Here is a 23,314-nt window from a genome sequence, read left to right as displayed (position 1 = left end):
TACATTACAACACTGATGGTTGACACCGTCACCCCTGTGTTGGTGCACTGACTGTGCAGCGACAGGCAGAGCGAGGCGTTGATTACAGTGAAGGAGAGAAGAAGAAGAAAGGAGAAGGACAGAAGGAGAGGAGTCGGGAATGGAGGGAGGAAAGGAGGGAGGGGGGGAGGGCTTACAACAGTGTCACTAAAAAGGCTCAGGCATCAACATGTGGTGAACTCTGTTTGACTGTGGAGGAGGTGACTCAAGTTCAAATGTTACATAATCTCAACGAGCTCCTGCAGAAGTGTCCCCCCAACACACACACACACACACACACACACACAGATGCAGTAAAACAGTAGTACGTAACTATTTTAAACATAAGCAAACGTTGATGTACTTTCAAACCGTTTTCACATTAGTGACTTCATTTCACACACACTGTGGTTTTTAGATCTTGTGTTGCCAAGCAACGTTCCCACGCTGCACACAGGAAGTGAATATCAACATTATACTGCACTAACATTAACATTACCAGTGCATTAACATGCACCTCACTTACCGTGTTAACGTTAAGGATTGGGATTATAGTTAAATGGACTGGAGTAGAAATTGTAGTTAATGATTAATTAATGATGTGATACAATACGCGGCCCACAGTGACATCATATAATGATGCAGTATCAGTATAGACTCATTTCTGTGATAAGCGTCACCATGAGGAGTCATAAAGTAGTGACACTGGTGAGTTAAAGAGGTGGGGAAATCTGTTTTGATATTAAAAAATATAATATAAATGTAGCATATTTATATGTAAATATTTCCCCTCGACTGTCTATATCACAGATATTCCATGATAAACCTGCGTATGACGGTGGGTTTTTTAAATTGTCTGTTTGTGAAAGTAAAATTTTCAACAAAAAAATCCAACACAACCTCCATAACACACTCAAAGCAACATGGTGCGTCCGTCGTGTGCGTAACTGTAAATTGAAATGAAACATATGTGCAGAAGGTGTTTCCTGCTCCTTGTGTTACCCTGGATGAACTGCAGCTGAACTCTGCATGACTGTGGTCATGAAGAAGTCACTCTCATCACAGGAATGTGTGTGTGTGTGCGTGTGTGTGTGTGTGTGTGTGTGTGTGTGTGTGTGTGTGTGTGTGTGTGTGTGTGTGTGTGTGTGTGTGGGGTTCCCTTATGGGAACATCTGCCATTTTCATGACCATAGCCATTCTCTGTGTGTGTGTGTGTGTGTGTGTGTGTGTGTGTGTGTGTGTGTGTGTGTGTGTGCGTGCGTGTGTGTGTTGTGGGGTTCCCTTATGGGAACATCTGCCATTTTCATGACCATAGCCATTCTCTGTGTGTGTGTGTGTGTGTATTGGTTGTTACCCCTTTAGGAGCTTTTCTGGCATAAACACTGACCTTGTGGTTTGGTTAAGTTAAGGGTTAGGCATTAACTGCTTATGGTTATGGTTAAGGTTAGGGCTAAGGCTTTCCAAAGGTTTAGATTTTTCAGATGAATGGAAGTCAATGTAGAGTCCTAAAAAGAATAGCAAAGCAAACCTATATGTGTGTGTATGTGTGTGTTTTCTTGTAGGGGTATCTTTTGAGGACCTTATAATCCTAAAGGATTGAGGATATTTTGGGAAAGTGAAGACATTTTGACAGATCCTCATATTCTGTCACTCCTTACAGGGGTTTAACTTTTTGTTAATAAGTTAATTCAGCCATAAAAGGGGCAGAAAGTGTCCTGTGCCCATTTTTCCAGTATAACTTTCAATATCTGGTTATTTACAATTTACTGCACGTTAAAATAGTGTATTAACAATTTAAAATGAAGAAAAACAGAATGAAATTTTAACAACAGTATAAAACATATGAGTTTTTGTCTCAATGTCTAAAAACAGGCCAAAAAATGGAAACTATGTACAACCTCTCTCTTTTCTGGTGACAAAGACGCTGATTCGCCGGCTTCCTGCAACACCGCGAGTGAGATTCTCGTGATCACCACATGTTGGCTTTGACTTGCAACTTCTCAGCTTTCAGAAACCATTTTTAATTATCACATAATTACAGTAATGCAAAGTGCTCAGTGTTAAAGGGTTAATGCTTGGTAAAGGTTAAGCAATTAGTTGTGATGGTGAAGGTTAGGGTAAGGGGTTAGGGAATGCATTATGCCAATGAGTGTCCTCACTGCCAACACTGCACAAACCTGTGTGTGTGTGTGATATTGTTATGTAGGTGTGAGGTGAGTTGTTTATGGTGTACAGCAAATGGCAGTTCCTCAGTCCTGCAGCCACCACCGCACATCGCTCATCAGATATTCATTCATTCATGGACAAAAAAACACGATGATTTTCAAATCTTAAGTGGAAACCTAAAGAAATAGCCAAGAATCCAGCAGTTCTTAAGGGAAACTCTGGGTGGTTTCACTTATTTAGATGCACTCACAGAAGTGCAGCAAGATTATTAGATTATTAGATTATTAGAGAGCCTGTCAATCTCAAATGTTGAAGGACTCTACACGGACATTTCTGTTTGACTGTAGAAGCCTCACATCGTCTCACTGACATCACTCAACGCGTGAATGTGTCTGCTGGCCTGTCTGTCAGTCCCTCCATGTATCAATCCGTCTCTCTCCACCTCGTCCCGTGTCTTGTGTTTCAGCGGAGTGGCTGTAAGTGTGTGTGTGTGTGTGTGTGTGTGTGTGTCGCTGCAGTAACATGTTGTGATGAATCTGCCTATAAATCAGACATGTCACACTTCAGAGTGAACTATTGGCCTTTAATGGCCAATAAATACAGGTTAGCAGGACAGAGGTTGACTACAGGTCACTGTGTGTTGCTGGAATGGCCTCATGGTTCACAAACGGGCTTTTAAAAGAGGCGATTTGCTAAATTTTGTCAAAATTAACCTCGCAAAACGTTGTAAAATCAGTGTCCACAAATATTTATTTAAATGCTTTTAATATGGACTTTAACCCTTTAACACCGAGCGTATCGCAGGCGACACTTTGCTTCACCTTACGCGACGGTTTGTGTTATTGCGGTTTCTGAAAGCTGAGAAGTTGCATGTCAAATCCAATGTGTGGTTATTACAGTAATGTCATTCACTTTGTTGCAGGAAGATGGAGAATCAGCGTCTTGGTCGCCACAGAGGAGAGAGTTGGAAAAATGCCTGTATATAAATGTCCTTTTTTTTTTGGCCTGATTTTGGACATTGAGACAAAAAATTCAACAAATATTACTTTAAATATGTTTTATACTGTTCAAATTTCAAATTCAAAATTCAAATTTTGAATTTGATAATGAGCACAAATTCAAATTCACGCAAAAAAAGCGTTTGTGTAAATAAAACTTTTTGCTTTTGTTAATACACTATTTTAACATCCAGTAAATTGTATATAACTGCCAGTTATTGAAAGGTATTCTGAATAAAATGGGCAAAAGCACTCACTCATAGGACATTTTCTGGTTGAGCTTTTATGGTTATGGTTAAAATAAGCACAAAAAGTCCAGACGGACGTTAAAGGGTTCATTTGTTTACTACATACTATAGATGCTCTACGTTTTTAAGATGTATTATTAATTTTCTTTCCTCTTTCCTAGCCTGAACTCTCAGTCTTCCTCTCTGACTGGTTTCCCAGCTGGAACTATCAACAACCTTCATCTTGTCCTCCTCCTCTCATCTGTCGGTATCTGTCTCGATGAGACAGCGGTCACCTTTTAGCCCTGTGCGCGAGGCTCGGCCTTTAGTCCCCACCCCTCGTCAAGATGTCGGGGTCAGAAGCAATCCAAACCCAGGAAGTGATTTTACGCCCTTCACACATGTGAGGGGCTTTTGAAGAGCAGAGGGTGAGCCAGGAGGAGACAGCAGAGGTGCCGTGATGAACACCACAGACCTCGTAATTAGAGACGTGTTCTTTATAAAACAGAGATTTAAAGTTAGGTAGAAACTCAGACAATATAAAAGGTTGCTATATAAACGTATTGGGCCAAACGATGGCAGATAGACCCACATTTTTCTGAGTAGAAATGGAAAAACAGAGATGATGATGCAACGCAGTTCACACATAGAGGTGACGGTGGGGAAAAGGATGGAGACCACAGTTCACCTCCTGTCTCTAACTTTATGACTGTCAGTCGGAAACAGAAACAGGTCATCTCAAGTTTACAGACAAACATAAAGTTGTTTCTTGTGCCTCACCCTGACTTAAGTTAAGGGTTTTCTTATCTAAAAACTAAATCTGTCTTTGTATATCATGGTTGTAATCTCAATTTGGGTATCTAATGAAAGCAGGAAAATATGATTTGTGAATTTGTTATTACATTATGGTGAAAACAGTCTCCTTCTGCTTCACTTACACCCTCAAGGTAGCGTCACCTGCCCTTATCTTCCAATGGTCCATCCCTTCCAGCGTCTAGGTTATGGTTACAACTACAAACGTTTGTTCCTCTGATTCTATTATTCCTGGAATGCTCTGGTCCACTTTCATCAGCTGACCCCTGGATATTAGGTGTGTACTTTTTCCACTTTTCCACCAAAAAAACAACATCTAAATTAAATGACTTTGAGATGGGAAAAAAAAACTTCAATCTGAGACTGAGTTTATTTGTTTTATTTTTTTTATCGCTGCATATTTCCTGCAAGTATGTGTTGGGGGGGAAAAAGAGCCATTTCTCTCTTTTTTCAGCTGTTCCTTGGTTTCCTCTGAACCTCTGAACCTTCCCCTTCTTTTTCCTCTCACTCTTCAAATTCCTCTGAATTGTTTTAAAAGAGAGACCTCTTCCCCTCTCTTCATTTCATCCCCCTGCCTCCAGACTCTTCTGTTGTTTGAACTTATTTGTGCCCAAAAGTTTGCGTCTGATCTGTTTGTATGTGATAGACAAGAGAAACACACACACACACACACAGCAGCCAGGCATGCTGCTACTTTGGGGTTACGAGGTGAGCAGGGTTCATGTGCAGGCCAGATAACAGTATGAGATGGAGGGAGGGAGGAAGAGAGGGAGGGATGGAGGGAGGGAGGGAGGGGGGAGGAGTGTCACAGCCTCTACCTTTTACTGGTGTCAGCAAAAGCCTCTCAGCACAAGTGCCAGCTTTTCACGCATGTGGAAATAATGCTCTATGATAACAGTATTGTTATTTTTGATGTATGTTATTAAAAAAACACCTTTTTTTTTTTTTGGTTTTGGGTTTTGCTGCCCCTCCTTTCCCCTCAAAGCGTCTCTTCCTCAATCTCTGTGAAGATGTCGATGACCTGCCATAATAAACGCTCGTCTGCCAACGTGTGCGCGGCACATTCAGCCCTTGTTAACACTGACCAGAGTCCTGTCCTGATTCAGCACGTTGCGATACAACAGTGCAGGCACGTGACTCTATACCAGGCGTGTTAGACATACGGCCCGTGGGCCAGAATCAGCCCACCGGAGCCTCCAATGCGTCCCACAGGATGAAGTTGTGAAATTATGATTAGAATCTCTAATCATAATGTGAAATACTTTATTTTTCAGTTCCAGATAGATTCTTGTTAGTTGTAATGCACATGTGTAAATGGAAAACTTGTGCATAATATTTTTTTATTATCTTTATAATATATAATCTACAGATACTCCAGCTTCCCACAGTCCAAAAATATGCATGGATGCTCCACATTGACCATATGTATGAGTGTCTCTTTATGTTGGCCCCATGATGGACAGGTGACCTGACCCCGCCTTTCACCTTGTGCTGTGTGCAGCGCTTTATTGTTTATTTGACTTTAAATGGGGAAATAATTGACTAAATGTACATCATGCTCTTTTGAAGAAGCTCTGAAACTAGAGATTGAGACTAAGATTAACTCAACACAAATACGCACATTTTCCCATTTGCATCCATTCAGTTGTTTTTACCAAATGGAGTCGCACCCTGGTGGTCATTCAATGTATTTTTCATTGGAAGTGTAAGGCCTTCTGTATGATTGTGGGACATGATAAATAAACGCTACTGACTCCATCTTCCGGTTTCTCCTCTGTCAGTAACTACTTCAGACTGCTTCCATCTGCTGGTAAGGAAAGTCATTTTCTCGGCTGCAGGGTGAGTGAGTGCAACAGGTTTTCCCCAACCTGTGTCAACTGAGAGGCAACGTCGCGGCCGGTCGTCGCTCTTTGCTGTCAGCCGACTGTTGGACTAGTTGGAAAGACTTTGCTTTATTTCATTCCATTCCAGCAACTTCATGGCAAAAATCTGTCTGAAAGATCCTCTGCCAGGTGTGGCCCAGCCTCGCCGTGACACGTGAGTTCTCATAAACCTTTTTCTCATCAGTTTGTGATCAATAAGCACAGGCTCCACGTCAAAGCTCTTCCTCCATCCCTCGCTTTTATCCTCTTCCTCAGCCATATCACTCTACACAGAGGATGAGATAGTCCTTTGAAGGTGACAATGAAAGATGGCTGATTGCTAAATAAACATTCAGACTATGATGGATCATGGGAATAGACAGAGCCGACGTAAAGTGAAACTGGATGATGAATGTGTTTGCACAAAATGCACATTTGTGGATGTGGGTGGGTGGCTTCGCATGTATATGTGAGCGAGTGTGTGTAGGACATGGCCACATGCTAAACAAGTCCTTCTTGTTATTTTGATCCAGGTGTATCCAGATTCTGTGTAGATCCAGTTCACACCTGACATCAGAGAGCGTCTCGAATGACCGCCCGCGGTCAGGTTTAGCTTCCTTTCCCACTTTTGAATTGATCCGCGCCGCTGACGCTGTTGGTCGGTGTTTAAACAGTGAGGGTGTGAGCAGACACAACCTTTGACCTCACTTCTGCTGCTGCAAACAGGAAGCAGATTCTCTTCTCTGTAGCTGTTTGTGTCAACAATGATAAAAAAAAAAAGAAATAGTCAGAGCAGGGTTTTCTTGTATAGCACCAAAGACGAAAGTGAGAGTGAACGTAAGTGTTAACTGAGCTGCCAAGGAAGTAACTTAGCTTTTTTTTTTTTTTTTTTTCAGACTAACTAACTAACAAAATAACCTAAACTAACTGAAACTGAATTGTGTGTTTATAAAACTAAAATTGTAGCGAAAATATGCTTAGTTTTCATCTTTGTAAATGAATTTCATACATGAATGTATGTATGAAGTGCATTTATTGTTTCTCTGCTACTTTGAAATGTTGTTTTTGAGACACAATACTGATCATCACCTTTTTTTTCAATTTTTACAAAAACACTAAAACTAATAAAAAAAACTAAACTGAAACTAAGCATTTACAAAAAAGTGCAAAGTTTAAAAACAAAAAGTCAAAACGAAATAATAACTAAAACTAATGAAAAATCCCACACTAATATAACCTTGACGACAACAAAGCGTTTTTATACTTTTACATAGTTTACATGTAATGTGATACAGTAATGACAATAGAAAAAATGACACCATCTGTGTTTTATATTGGTCCCCTTTAAGCTTTGCTTTTACTATGTTGTTGTTTTCAGTGGCCAATGAAATGGGTTTTTATATAAAGAAAAATAACACATTTATGGCATAATTTGTATTTGCTCTACAGTATATGCCAACAAATCAAGAGAAAAGCATTTCTGGTGTCCATCATATTTGTGAGTGCAGCTAAGCTGACTCACTAGGACCTCAAAGTTTTTGCACTCAACACATGAACGTCAGAAAGCAAAAGTCCTGAATGCAAATGTATTTTTAATTGAAAAAAATTATACAAAAGTATGGAACTTACAATCTCAACCTTTCTATGAAAAGCTTTTATGGTACAGGTCAAAAGACTGTGTTGCTCCAAGGTGTTCAGTGGCTTCTGACCACATTTGCATCACAGAATATGAATTTACAAAATGGCTCTCACATGACAAAATTAGAATTTACATAAATCATGTTCATAGAAAATGGCCACAACAGTATTTTTCCAAAAGAATTTTAATGACACATCATGACACCAGCTTTTTACTGCTACGTCTTTATGACCGTGACTGAACAGGAACCATTATAGAGACGTGCTTTCAAAGACGATGTTTGCTTGCAATTAGCAACCTAATAGATAAAGAATTCTCAGTAAATGTCCCATCAAAATCATAATAAATGTGAATTACAACGTGTATACATTGGATTTCCAGGTAAAACCATTTAAATAGCAGTGTCCTCACTTTGTACCTGTTTATTCATTTAACTGTTGCACCTTGGTTGAACTGTAAACTTACACCAGACTTGCTTTCAACCTTATCGCAGCCCGTCTGTCGCCAGGTTGCTCTTACGTACAACCTCTGTACATGAAGCTAAGTGCTGGTCTTTGTGGAAAGTGCTTGGATGGTAACCTCTGAATGCATTCCAGACCTGGGCATTCTTTCACGCCTACTCTGTCTTTGCCTCCCTGTCTTCTCCTCTATTTTCTTTCCTTTGTTTCATTATGTGTGTGATCTCCCTCGCACTTCCCATCACCACAGTAACTACTTTGTTGTGATCAGACTTTCTCCTTGTCGCCCTCAGTCTCTGCACTGCCACAGATAAGGTTCATTGAAGACTGTGGTGGACAGACAGAGATTATTCTGATCATGCCACATGATTTAGTTTAATGAAATAAAATACTGTAAGTTCTTGTAAGTATTTGTATTTTACTTGGTGATCAAAATAATGTGACTTTTGTTAAAAACCTGGTGAAATAGCTCCTTTAATGCTGCGTTTCTGCAAAGTTCTGTGTCCATTTGCAGTGTATTTGTGTTCCAGAGGAATTTGGCATAAAACTGAATGAACGGAGGCTATATATATATATAATCCAATTCAGTTGTTTAGCATTGTTCATATTCCAAATCACTCATTTAGGCATTTTAACATGTGGTTTCCATTCAATTGAACTTGTTTAAAAGAATACTTCCAAGTTAAAAAACCCAATGTTTGCAATCGTAAAAGTCTTAGTAAATGCTGCTTTTATACCCAACGTTTTCACCTGTTACTTTGACTTTTTTTAAGTCATTCAACGTGTTTTTATTGCATTTTTTCAAATTATAATGACTTAAAGAATGTCCCGTAACTGCCACACCTAGCATTTGATATCTCACAAAATTATTGACAAAATACTTAACCAATAGAACAACAATGACAGATACAATCATGTGCGATGTGTGATGACGGTTTGATTTAGTTCAGAGTGGATTTTGCAGAGGGATTAAAGTACTTTTACTGGGATTAAGTGTCATGGAACGCCAGAGCTTCATGAACCCTCAGTTTAGTATGAATGGAACCACCTGAATGCATTTGTGTACGTCTATCACCATCATGATTGCTTAGAAACACATACTGTATACAGAAACACTATCAAATAAGTATACACAGTTAACACTGAGCATGTGGAATTATTCTACACAATCAAGTCAGCTGGATTGTTCCAGTGTGGACCAGGACACATTAGTGTGTGACAGCAAGGTTGTGTCTTTCCTGGCAGGTTGATAAAACAGCTATATTGGGGTCTGCTGTAAGACTAGTTAATGGTCGCTTTCTTCCTTTCTCCCTCATCAAAGGACCGTGGGTCGTACAAAATGTGGCAAAGACCTGTTACATCCTTTAACCTCTGCTTGGACCTGAAGCACACTATCAGATAATCTGACCGTGTGTGTGTGTGTGTGTGTGTCCTCCGACTGCAGACATCAGAGAGTCTGCGCCGGGTCATCAGTTCTTATGAAGCAAGGTGTGGCATTTGGATGTAAATGACACTGAGGAGACGTTAATGGCTCTGGGGGGGGAAAAAAAGTGTTTGTGTCTTTTATTTCCTCTGTATTGTCTTTTAGATGTTTGATTGCTCCTGGTGCTCATGAAAGTAGTCAACCCTTGTAAAAGTTCAGTGACATGACCCTTGCGACCTCCTCACCTGCTCCATCCTGTCCTCTGGTCCTTCCTCGGCCTTTCTTTAAGATTACATCAGGGTGAGTGTGTTCACATGACGCCTATTGTCAACCTTTAAGACAAAGGAATTGTATTTGTTGGTGCTCTTTTTGAAGAAAGCTGTATTTTCAGTTCATGTTCAGGGCAGTCGTGAGATGATAAAGGCTTTAAAATCCGTTATATTGAAGACTTTTAAAAAGTGAGTTTATCTTTTATGGTTAGAGACTGTTTAGTCTGGAATTCTTTCTCCAATTCAGCCATGGTTGCCTGCAGGTTAACGGCCGGGTCAAAGTTACCACATCCCGCAGTGCATTTACACATGTGCATACAAGTCTGCAGAAACAACCAATGTCCATGTCAGTCTAGTGTTTTCACGCATGTGTACTCAGTGTGTACGTCCGCATGTAACCTCAACCGCTGTGTGGAGCAGAATTTATGTTTTTTTTTTAAATGAATGTATGTATGTAGCCTGAGGCAACAGGATGCTCCTTGTCTTCATGATGTTAAAGAACCCAATCCAAATTTCAAGTTGAGACAGTGGCAGGTGTGGCAGAAGCTGTGGCTGTGGCAGAAGAAACTAGAGTTAGATTAGAACTAGATATGGGAGTATGGCAGAGGATCAGTTACAGATGTTTATTTCCACTTCTCTTTCTGACCTGACCAACAAATCTAAATGGACTAGCTGAATAGGATTCTCCCTCCACATCTTCAACTCTGTATTTCACTGAGATGTTTAGATACAGGGTCCATACAGAGTGTGGTGGTGGACACTATACTGCGCTGTGTGCAGAGCAGTGGTTTCATGCCAGCATCTCACTGGACATCTGCAGCCATTCTTCACATTCTGCTTTGCGTGCTGATTGTGTAGCCAGCTTGTTGACGTCACTTTATACAACTAGTAAGCACAAGTTGGTCTGGTGCAATCGAAATTAGTAAAGTAGCTGCAGTAGTGGTTTAAATCCTGAATTTAGAGACTTATGCCAATTTTTTACAACCCCACCCAGGGCTTTAAAAAGAGAACTGAGTGGACTTGACAATCTGGCTGCTCTTTACTAGTTTTCCTCAGAATTTGTGACCAGGAACAGTGCAAGTCATTTCTCAGGAGACAGATTTAGATTTAGATTTAGAACAGAGTGCCAGGGCTGCCAGGGACAATATGCTTTTGTCATGATTACATTTTATCACGATACTTGGATGCTGATTCAGTTGATATTGTGATTCTGATTTGTTATGATCCTACAAATATTGCACATTTGACCCTTAAACCAAAATTGTGTGATGTGCACTATTTCTTGAAACCATATTTCTGAAGTCAATGCACATGTCAGTCATTGAGACATCCCTTTAAATTAAATGTACAACAGTTTTTTACAGTTAACTACTACATTTAGTGCCAAGTAGAAAATAAAGTGTTTTTGTTTGTTTGTTGCTTCAAATAAAAGTGAAACATTTCTTTTCAAAACCTGGAATTGCAGAAAACTCCCAACTGCAACTGTTACTTCAGAAGAAGATTCTGGAGGAGAAAATCAGCTAAACAAATCAACAACAACAACAACAAACATCATTTCTTTTCGCCACCCCTAAAATAAATTGCATAAGACATTTTTTTTTTACTGCTGCTCCTTCAAAAGTACCAGGAAAACAAGTTCAGTTATCTGGATTACTGCTCTTATAACTGCGATGACACCTGACCTCTGGGTTTCTTTTATTCATTCATTCATTCATTCATTAGCTATGCTGCTGACGCTTTGAGGGTCGTGAGCCAATTCTAGCTGCGACTGGGTGAGAGGCGGGGAGTTAAAGACGTCACCAGCCAATCAGAGGCCTGACATGTATAGATGAACATGTCATAAAAACGCAAAGTTAGCTGCTCTGCTGTTTGACAAAGGCCTCACAGGCGGTTTGAACCTGCCCTCAGTAACCACTGCACCACCACGCTGCCTCTTTAACACTCTTTAACAGTACCTGGAAAACAAGCCCTTTCGCTATCTCGGTCACTGCTGTCATTCTGTGACGACACCTGACCTCACGATTTCTCAGAAGTTTTACTGCGTTATGGCTTTTGGCTGCTAGAATGTTACTGTGTTCTTGTGTGATAAGAGTATGTTCATGTTGTGTATGACCCTCCACTTTATCACACAGGATTTCAGATAATTGCTTCAAGTTACATAATGAACACTGGATCCATCATTCTATGACATTCCATGATCAGATGACAGGTACTGTCTGTGTGCTCACAGATATTCAACAATAGTGCAGAAACTATGAACTTGCCATAAAAGTCAGGATATCAAAGGTTTCTTGCCAGTTTGACTCAGGTTTATTTAGGAGAAATATCAGGCTGATGGACTCTTAAAATACAAAAGCATCTGAACAGTTCCCTTTTCTGTTTTCACTGTTTTCAAAATCTGTCATATTGTATTCTCCTTACCCCTTCCTCCTTCGTCCCCACTCGTGCTTATATCAAGTACAGAGGTTGACAGAGGTTGTCCTCGAGCGCTCAGATGTTTTACATTCAACTGTGAACGGTGAAATCATCTATAGCAGCTAACTGTGGAAGCATTGGATCATAATGGCACCTCCGGCTCCAATACCTCAAACTCTGCTTAATCAACACAAAAGAGAAATATGCATATTTTTCTCTACCTGAAAATAATAGTAATAGAAAAGAATAGTTTCTGAATAAATAAGTGACATAGCTGCAGTCTTGTATAAAGTACATTATAGTGATACTTGAGTAAAAGTACAAGTACCTTACCAGAAAATAACTTTGGTAGAAGTTGAAGTCACTTTTTTTTTAATAATATTACTTCAGTAAAAATCTTGAAGTATATGACATTTACTGTACTTAAGTTTCAAAAGTAATTTTCTGATATAAAATGTACTTAAGTGTTAGTAGTAAAAGTACTAAAAAAAGAGTAAGGATTGAGCCATGGTGGATCAGTTGTAGGGAGAGTTGTCTTTCAACTAGAAGGTTGTGAGTTAAATTTCCGGCTCTGCTAGTTTAGATATGTCCTTGAGCAAGACACTTAACCCCATGTTGAAGCGTGTGAATGGCAAAAGTGTAAAGCAGCTCATCAAGACTAGAAAACCTTTATTTGCTTGTAACGAGTAACAAAGATAGTGAGAGGAAATGTAGTGGAGTAACAGTTGCTCGAAATTTAAATAACAAAATTACTCTCCTGAACCTGGGGCTTCTTGTTGCAAAGGCAAGAGTGCTAACCACTAAGCCAATCATGTGCCCTTAAATATTAAGCTACTTCTTTAACATAAAACAGGAGACATTGCTGCTTTATGATGTGCATATGAAGACATAGTTTGACCCAATGACTTCACTAAATGCTCCTGCAATTTCATTACATATGTTAAATAGGTGTGTACTTAAGTATGTGTGTGTGTGAATTTGAAGCAGCAGTATGTAAACACGAGCTTGACTTTCACCTTTAGGTGTCTCTTAATGGCCTTGTCTCTGACTGAATGTAAATGAGACGTGACTTGGAGACTCCGGAGTGAAGCTGTTACCTGCGTTAAGGGCGACAACAAACTCAATCATGTTTGATAATGATTGATGTAAATTCCAAACACATAGAAAGGTCAGAGAAAGCCAGATTCAAACGTCTAGGGTGACAGAATCACAAAGTCTAAGGATTCTTTCATCAGTGGATTTGTCTCTTCTTTTTTTCTCCTCCAAACCCTCTGTCTCTTTTATTTGTGTTCAGCAGCTGAGTGATATAGCGCTGTCTTTGTAAATGATCCACTTCAACACTGTAGGCATTTGACCAAAACAGTAGAGGAGGGTAAACGTTGATCGGAGCTACTGTGATAAGGACGTGAGCTCAACTCTACCTGACCCCGCTGAACTTGTCAACAGTGTCTCAAATTATGAATAATCACAGTGAGGCACTAACAACCATGCTAACGATACCATTAGCATCTCTTATTGACCACTCACTTAGCTCCACAGCGGGCGCAGCGGGGTCAGCAGACACTGTGCAAACGCAGTTTGAGGAATTAACATTCTCATTGACTTCTTTTTGACTCCTTCACCGCAGACACGACGAGCCAATTGGCTCTCGTTGAAACTCGTCATCAAACCAAATAGCTGCCTATTGACATTAAAGTGAATCCTCACTGGGCACAATTAAGAACAATGGCTTTAATTTGATAAGATTATTTCTTTCTTCTACCTGACCTTGGTCTGACCTGAGGGAGAGGCTCCAACCATTTTCAATTATCTCTGTGATTTACCATACAAATAATCATGGTGTCCTCTCTACATTCACTCCTCATGGAAAACTCATTGTCATCATTGTCCATTGTTTTATTTCAAGGCAGATGGAGACAACCGTGATATTGTGCTAGTAAAGCTAGAAGGCTGCAAACAGGTTGTAGTATGACTGAAACAACTAAAAACTAACACTCACTTAAGGTTTTAGAGGTACATTCTGCTGCTCAATAATCCCAATGATTCAGCAGTTTGTCAGGATAAAGGCCTTTTTTTGCCCCCGCTTGCTCCTGCACTTCTGCTGTATACACACAAACGCTCCCTCAGTCAGGTCTGATAGTTCTGCTAAAAAAAGATGAAAAAACACAATATTTAAAGGCCGAATAATAGCATCAACAACAACAAAAATCACTGCCTATTTGTGATGTAATAGCTAGTGATTTGTGATGTAACATAATAATGGTGTTTCCCAGCATTCAGTTTTCATTGCTAACTGAATAGTAGAATCTTAAACAAAGACATTACTAAAACCATATACAGACAGATGCGATATTGGTATCAAACAGTAGATCAATGTACACAATATAATTTCCACAATACAGACCACAGATAAAATCCTGAAAATCCGGGCAGACCTTCACCCTCCAGACTCCAGCCCTCACCTCGCCTGTGTTCCGTTCATGGCAACAAGTGGTTCAGTGTATAAACACGCTGCCTTCAATACCACCACTTCACCAGCTATTACAGTGATTTACTCTGGACCATGTTCACGCCGGACGATCTAATTGAAAGCAAGCGAGTTTCAAACCTCTTTCAACGGCGCGTTGTAAATTCACTACAATGGTCGCAAATGTAGACAAAAATGGCCTTGGCCGTGTAAAGTTTTGTCTCCACTGGGCGATAGTGAACAATGGAGGGAAGCAGACGGTTCTTTAGAGCGAGGAGAGGAGGCAAAGTTCAGAAAAGTTCATTCACATCGTTCGAGGGCTGGACCAGCGCGGATAGGATGGCCAGACATAAAGGTGTCAGCGACAATTTAGTATTACAATCTGGCCATTAAAGTGAAACTCCGAGCCACAGTGATTAACAATAAGTACAACAGTTCCAGCATTTGTGGATCCAATAATTGCAAGTAGCAAAGTAATAAACAAGGGCCGGGGACAACAGTACAATGCTAAGAAGTCTGTGTGGAGTGGAGAGATGCTGGGTGTACGTCAGAACGGCACCAGAGAGAGAAACAACTTGTAAGAAATCGGCCAAAGCAACAGCTACCTAGTCTGGTGTTTATTCAGCCACATATGTAAAGTATAACATGTTACAAATATGAGAGAAAGCAATCAAAGATGGGACAGATGGGTCAGCCAGGACTCCTCAGTTTCAAAATGTCATAAAATCTGTTTACTTTTTGATGCTTCTATCACTGTTGTGGACCAAAAATGTGGTCATTCAAAACACACACACACACACAAAAAACCCTACATTTGTTTCATGTATACTGAAGAATTTTTGCACCACCCTGATCATCAGCCGATCTCTCCACCAGTGTGTATTTTAACACCCAGATCAACCATTTCGACTGCACTAAAACACCTAAAACAACAACATGTCCGCTGTTTGTTATCCCAAATATGCAGAGAGAATATTATCTCTGTCCCCGCAGTAACAACGGACTGTTCCTCTGGAGGTCTATAAAGGTTCAGTGTCCTGAAACTGAACTGATCAGTATGAACTCGGTTTCACCCTGTCTGCTCATCTGCCAGGGTCATCAGCCCTCTGCTCTGCTCTCCTTCTTCTATGGATTCCAGATTTCACTCCTATTTTCCTTTACCTCTCTCAACTTATTGATTGTGTAGGGATGATGGAATGTGTGTGTGCGTGCGTGTTTCGGGACCACCCAGGTAAAACCGTTACATTTCCTTAGCTCACTTTATCTCCAGTTCACATATCAGAAGTATAAGTACTTTGTATTATGTGAAATGTAAGAATATTCTCGGAGAACAATGACCAGCACAACAGGTTTCAAATAAAGTCAAATCAATACATTTGCTTTCTCTTTAAGGCGAGGAGATGAGTATCAGTGTTGTCTTTGTGAGTGAAGTATGGATCTGGAGCTGGTTAGTGTGAACACACGAACACAGACAGAGAAACCAGCAGAGTGTCTCTGTCTAAAGTGATTTTACGTTTGTACTTAACACGAGTATCATCACCATATCTGATTCATTTATTCTCCACAGGTTTAGAGCCCATCCATCCTGTCTAAGTATGAAGCATCACTATTGATGTATTGCTCTTTCATTAAATGTCATTCAAAAAAAAAGAGCAAGATGTTTTCAATTTAAAAAATGTTTTTCACAATGTTCCACAACTCTACAGAGAAATGGAAACATCAGCGTCAAATTCCTTTTATGTGCATCTATACTTGGCCAGCAAAGCTGCTTCTGTTTAAACCAGAGGTCTCAAAATCGTGGCCCCCCAATCAATTCTATGTGGCCCTTTCACTTAATATTACATTATTTGTGTCAGTTATTTTATACTTGCATGACAAATACAATTTTCTTGAAACTATTTTCTCATTCCACATCAAACAAATACACTTTTATTTTGAAATTTACGAAATATTGGGACAAATACCATAACTGCGATACGTGGTGATTTAAAAAAATTTTTAAAGTGTTTTTTTGTGTAATAGTGACTATGATAAATGGGTGAATTATATTCTCTGCAGTGTAATTGGCCATTTTTTTGGGAAAACTCCAATAGAATAACAGTGATAAATAAAAATACAGACAGCGTCATTTTTTTTTTATCACCATATTGACAAGTTTAGGCCATAAAAACTTTGTTTTGTTTTTGTCTACGTTCTCCCTCAGGTTCTGTGGCTTCACACCTGGTAGAAACATATCTCACAGGTGATCCAGCTCCAGTCAGCTCTCACTGGACATTGTGTCTCCACATTTGTCTTCAGTGACACCAGTTATCAGATCTCACCCTCCCACTAAAAATGTCTATCATTTCTGTGCGCAGACTGGCCGACTACACAGTGTGAGTGTGAGGGACAAGGAGCAGAGAGAGGAGGGGCTGAGTGAATCAATCATCTGTGTGGATGCAGCTCTACAATGACACACACACAAAGACACAACCGGATTCATTGTAAAACGATTTTATTAAATAAAAAGCTCATACAATGTAACATCACTTAAATAAGTATGGTATAAGATACAGAAGTTATATAAACAGACTCTACATTATATATATGTACACAACCCTATAGACACACCTCTGAATTGATTTAAGTGTTCCATGTCTGCGTATAGTGCCTCTTGTTAAGTTTGTTCATAGCTTCAAAAAAAAAGAATATATACAAATCCAAAGTCAACACTATCATATAAAATAATAATATGAAATACATTCTGAATCATCTACAATATGTACAGTTCATGCAACAAAAAAAAGACCACATGGAAACAAATCCAAAAAAGAATGCAGCCTCTGCTCCGTTTCCTAAAAACAAAGAAAAACACCTGAGTGCTTCCAAACCCAGCACATTTGGAAGTAAAACACACGCACGACTCAAATTTCACACCGCTGCTAGGAAACAACCACACACACACACCACCCACTGTTTAATTTTGTACATAGCTGGTAAACTTGGTTGGCAGATTGTCCACAGGATAGACAGTAGGTCCTGTTTTCATGGTGGGTGGCCCGTTCAAAAGAGTCCAGTGGCACTTTGTGACCACTTCCACCAGGAAGATCTTCAGCAGGACTTTGGCAAATTCCTTGCCCACACACATTCTGGAGCCGCCTCCGAACGGGATGTACTGAAACCTGGAGGAGTCACCTGAGAACCTGCTCATGAAACGCTCGGGCTGGAAGGCTTCCTTGTTGGGGAAAATCTCTGCCACGTCGTGTGTGTCGCAGATACTGTAGATGACATTCCAGCCTTTGGGGATTTGATAACCCTGAGGTGATAAAGAGAAGAGAATTACATTCCATTCAACTTTTTTTACGAAGGAACTGTCTGAACACCAAGATTCAAATCTTTGTTTACTTACATTAAGTTCAAATGTCTTGAGGGCCACTCTGAAGCCTCCAGGTACAGGAGGGTTGATCCTTAGAGTCTCTTTAATGACACACCCAGTGTATTTTAATAACTCCAAGGACTCAATGTTCATGTTCTGTATGTCCACTCCCTGCTCCTCCTGAACACAAGAATAAAACAAGACAATGTTAATATATGTGTCAAACCTCAAAAAAGGTGTGGAAAACCAGAATTCTTTTTTTAGAATGCAGTGTTCTTACTTTATCCATTAGTTCCTGTCTCACTTTGTCCACAACTTCAGGGTTGAGGCCCAGAAACATGACCAAAGACGTGGCTGTGCTCGCTGTGGTTTCATGTCCTCCGAACAACAGCTCTGTAGCAGACTCCTTAATGGCCTAGAGACAGAAAAAACATAACCAGGGTTAGACCCCAAACTAAAGCAACAACTCACAGGCAGAACAGACAACGTAACATCAGTCACACAATCATCACCTGCATGCTGAAGGGCTCGCCACTCTTCTTGCTGCTGTCTATGAGCTGCTGCAGAGCGTCTCGGTGAGTCGACCCCTTGTCTGACTCCTGCACCTTCTTCTTGATGTTTTCCTCTATTTTGGAGTGGATGAAGTTCCTCGCCTTCAGACCCTGAGGAGGAGACACAAATTTAAGAACAAAATACTTATATTCACTGGCTATACTCAAACAGGTCCCGTCTCACAAACTTGTGTAATCCACCGTGGTTACTATTTTAGCTGCTTTTAAATGACTTTGTTGTGTTTCTCTCTTACCCTGTACAGTCCACTGAAGGGCACATCGATGGGCAGAGAGAAAAGGTTCTTGATCATCTCCTCGAAAGCTTCCACCAGCTCCTGCTCATCGGTCTTAATCTGCTCCGGCTCGAAGCCCAGCAGGATCCTCATGGCTATGCGGAACATGAGCCGTTTCATCTCCGGGTAGACCAGCACACAGGAGTCCCGGGAGAGCCACTCCTTCACCGCCGTCCGCACCTCCTCCTGGATGACGGGGATGTAGAGCTCCAGAGCTTCCCTGGAGAAGGCACGCATGATGGCCTGAACACAAGCAGAGGGTTAATGAGTGAGGAAAGTGGTTTGCTGTCCATGCACAGTTTTTACGTCGAGTAATGCCAGACAATTCAATGATAAGTGTATTTTATAACCCTACTCTTTATGTAGCCCAAACTCACAATTCACAGTTTTCCTTTCAATGTACGTATGTCCTTAGCAACAACTCAAACAATAAATAAATGTAATTAATGTTTGTAAAATGCCAACACTGACAACATAAGCTTGGTGAGAGTTAAATAATCTACCACTGTATTCTCTAGAAACCATGAGCAGCTTCTCTTCACTTGATTTGAAAATCTAAATTTAGATTTCACAAATGACTTATTTTGCCTGTAAATAATCATCAAACATCGAATTTAAATAATATAATTATCATAGTTGTAATTCTTCCCAAGTTAATTCAATACTTTGCTTTTATCAAGTACAGCCACACATATGAATGAGTGAATAATGTGACTATAAAGGGTAATTTTGAGTTTCTACATTGTCTTATGTGACTTAATATCAGATTATCAGATTAAGATTAAAAAGTACCTTTTTCTTGCTCTTGTGCAAAGCTCCGTGCACATTAGAGAGCGTGTCCGAGCCCAGGATTGTGCGCACAGACGCGGGCCACTGCACGGACACCAGCTTGTGTTCGCCGAGTAAAATCTGCCTGACGTTGTCCGCTCCCGTTACGCGGACAGTGGGATTCCCAAAGAGATGCGTGCGGTAGATGTATCCGTACTTCTGTCGCTTCATCCGCAAAAACTTTCTCCTCTGCAAACACAAACAAATCAGGAGGAGGTGAATAAACAAACAAACAACAGAACAGCTTGACAAAAAAAGCATTACTTTACAAACATATTGGTAAAAACGCGAATGAAAAATAGATACATTAAATATATTTTTCCAAGTTTTACGCACTGAATAAAACTGGAATCAAGCCAACACAAAACATAAACAGCCTCGAGGAATCAGAGAAAGTTTTAGGTTTGTTTACTAATTTGGAGCTACTCCCATCCTTGTTCCACACACGTGCATCATCGACATCAGTTTTCTTTGCGGAAGCAGCTCTGTCACGCAAACACTCATTTACCTGGAGGATGAGCTGCAGCGTCTCTCCAATGAAAGGTAAACCCATGGAGCCGGGCGGCAGCGGACTGGAGCAGCTCGGGTCTCTGCCTCGGATCATGTAAACCTCCCACAGCCTCACCGCCACCAGAAAGAGCAGCACGGGAAGCACGATGGTGCACAGCAAGGTGGCCAGCAGCGCGCTCAGAGCCATGGTGTCGCAGTCTCTTCTTCTTCGTTTCTCTGTCGTTAGATGAGTTCAGGTGAAGCTGTATCAGCGACTGAAGCTCCGTAGCGGCGCATCCTGCACTTTTATAGTCTCCCAGGACTGCGGGCAGCCTGCTACCTTCTCCTCCCTCAGATAAATTAGTTCACACAAAGTTCATCTTTAATTGTGGGTGTCGCTCGGCCCCGCCTCCGGCCTGTACTGGCCGACTTGCCTCACCATTTGTTCCATCCTTAATCCCTACCTCCTGTTGCACGCAGACAATCCGCGGCGGATTTCACTGAGAAAAGGTGACGATTCCCCCGAGACAATGGAAGCACGTCCCAGGACGCCTTTGTTGGCAATAAGGCAGCTAGTTTACACACTCATTACCTTGGCTTAAGACCCGCTCGCAGGATCAGTAATCGCGCCTGCAGGGCGGCCTGCATTCAAGACCAAAAAGCTTTTAAGCAGCACATTTTTGGGCCACAGAAAATGTAAAAGAGGCTTGAGGAGTAATCCCTCTCCCTGCGGGTCTCACCGGTGCCACTCATTCACAGTTATTTTTATCTCCCCCCCATTCTTTTACGCGCGTAACTTGATCTTTACGCACGTTTCTAATTCGATCCGTGCGCAAGCTCCCGTGTGTTATGTCTTGTGACTGACACATTAACCTCTTGCCTCCGTGATGTGTCAGTGTAACGACGAGGGAGCATATGACAGAAAGATGAAATGATGATTAACAGCAGAGTGGAGAGCACAGCTGAGCTGTCCTCTGCTTGACTCAGCTTCTATCAGACTACTTTCATATTCGACCTCTTCCTAATCTAGAAGACTTTAACCTCCTCCTCCTCCTCCTCCTCCTCCTCTGCATCTCTGTATGTGCGTGTGTGTTATAAAAATGATATCTCTCTCTGCGAGTTCAAACTTGGGTCAGCAGAGACAGGCAGAGGGGACGCGCGCACACGTTGCCGTGCGCGCAGGCAAGGTTATCCCCGGCTGCGGCGCATGAAAAGTAAACACGGAGCGGAGAAGAGGCTCATCCGCCACATCCTCACTCTGCGTGTTTTTATGACCTGCCATAACGTGTGTGTGTGTGTGTGTGTGTGTGGATGTGTGTGTGTGTGTGTGTGGGTCGCTCGGTCACAGAGAGACAGCCTGGCTGCTGCTTTTACAGCGACACATTACATGGATGAACCCGTCTGTTCTGTGTGTTTTTAAAACAGGCTGCCCCGGGGTTCACCCTGTCACCCTGCATGGTGGGAAGGCAACTCTCACTATCACAGTCTCTCGCACACAAGCCTTGACACATCATCTGATCTCCCATCGTGGCTTTGGATGTCACATTCCATACACTTTCTGCAGAGTCTGTCAGTCAGGAGCAGCAGCAGCTGTGAGTGGGACAATAACAGATCCTTCTTTCTGCAGTGTGGTTTCTATATGCAGCATTTGATTATTGACAGATTTGCAATATTTATTAACAATGTAGCATTTTACTATGTGAGAAAGGCTGCAATGAGCTGTTTAGGATCCAGGGCCAAACATACAGACTGACCCCAGTTGTTCTCAGAATGGATATTACTTCAACCAATGCATTTTTCATGTCAGATCATAGTGTGCTTTATTATATACATCCACCACCCACTTTCTTAGACTTCTTAGATTTCTATCAATTACATTTTTTTTACTCCCAGAGATAAATGTGTTATCCGATCATCAGACAGTGGATCTCAGATGTCTCGTTCCCACAACAACAGAGGGGAAAAAACACATACAATTGAAATAAGTCTAGGTCAAAGTCACTTCCTTCAAAGAAAACAAAAGCCCTTTTCTGTTTTTCTGTCAAGTTTTATGAGTAAAAGATCTGGAAAAAATCCCCCCAAAAACCTTATTAATTGACAACAAACTGGTCAAACTTAACCAATGTAAATTAAACAGCAGCATCATGAGGATTTTAAGTTTATTATTATTATTATTATTATTATTATAATATTATTGACGCAGGGTCACTCATTAATCTAAGAACTAAAAACACAAATAAGAAAAAAGAAGAATAAAAGGAAGAATAAAAACTGCTTAACATATATATATATCAATCAGTGTCCTGTATATGTAATAAAGTGGCAGGTTAGATTATACACCCAAACAGTGTTTCAGTAAAAAAAAAAGAACAAAAAACAACAACAATTTGCAGCTCCTCTTTAAATCCAGGGCTCTCAATGTATTCTGCAGCTTTCTCCAGTTTGATAATCCAGTCTTGGACCAAAGCATGTAGGCCTTTATTTGGCTGATAACAGTAATACCATTATGAGTGTGTACTTTTCCCTGATAAGGAGCGCCTTATCATTTTGGACGTCATACCAAAGTATGAATTTTTTTTCACATTTTGGACGACATACTAACTTATAATTTTTTTGTCTCCTTTTGGACGAAAATGACTTTTTTTCCTACATTTTGGACGACATACTATACTATGACATTTTTGAGTGAATTTGGACGACATACTATACTCTGACTTTTTTGAGTCATTTTGGACAACATACTATACTATGACATTTTTGGTGATTTAGTACGACACACTATACTATGACTTTTTTGAGTGGTTTTGGACGACATACTATACTATGACTTTTTTGTCTCATTTTGGACGATATACTTTACTATGACTTTTTGTCTCATTTTGGACAACATACTATACTATGAAATTTTTGTCTCATTTTGGACGACATACTATACTATGACATTTTTGGTGATTTTGTACGACACACTATACTATGACTTTTTTGAGTGGTTTTGGACGACATACTATACTATGACTTTTTTGTCTCATTTTGGACGATATAC

At 40.6% G+C, this 23,314-nt stretch overlaps 1 protein-coding gene across 1 annotated transcript; it reads right to left on the bottom strand.

Moving 5' to 3' along the window:
• Positions 1–17,232: 17,232 nt before the first annotated feature.
• Positions 17,233–20,577, bottom strand: LOC131449087 (cytochrome P450 26A1). Its single transcript, XM_058622054.1, has 7 exons — positions 20,291–20,577; positions 19,747–19,971; positions 18,916–19,197; positions 18,623–18,772; positions 18,391–18,525; positions 18,144–18,290; positions 17,233–18,050 (listed from the first exon to the last, which is right to left on the bottom strand). The coding sequence occupies exons 1-7, from the start codon at positions 20,477–20,479 to the stop codon at positions 17,712–17,714; spliced, it is 1,467 nt and encodes a 488-aa protein (XP_058478037.1). The 5' UTR covers positions 20,480–20,577; the 3' UTR covers positions 17,233–17,711.
• Positions 20,578–23,314: the final 2,737 nt, after the last annotated feature.

This window comes from Solea solea, chromosome 21 (assembly GCF_958295425.1).
Source record: "Solea solea chromosome 21, fSolSol10.1, whole genome shotgun sequence".
NCBI lineage: Eukaryota > Metazoa > Chordata > Actinopteri > Pleuronectiformes > Soleidae > Solea > Solea solea.
Note: the sequence above shows the minus strand (reverse complement) of the source record. Positions and strands in the feature narration are given on the sequence as shown.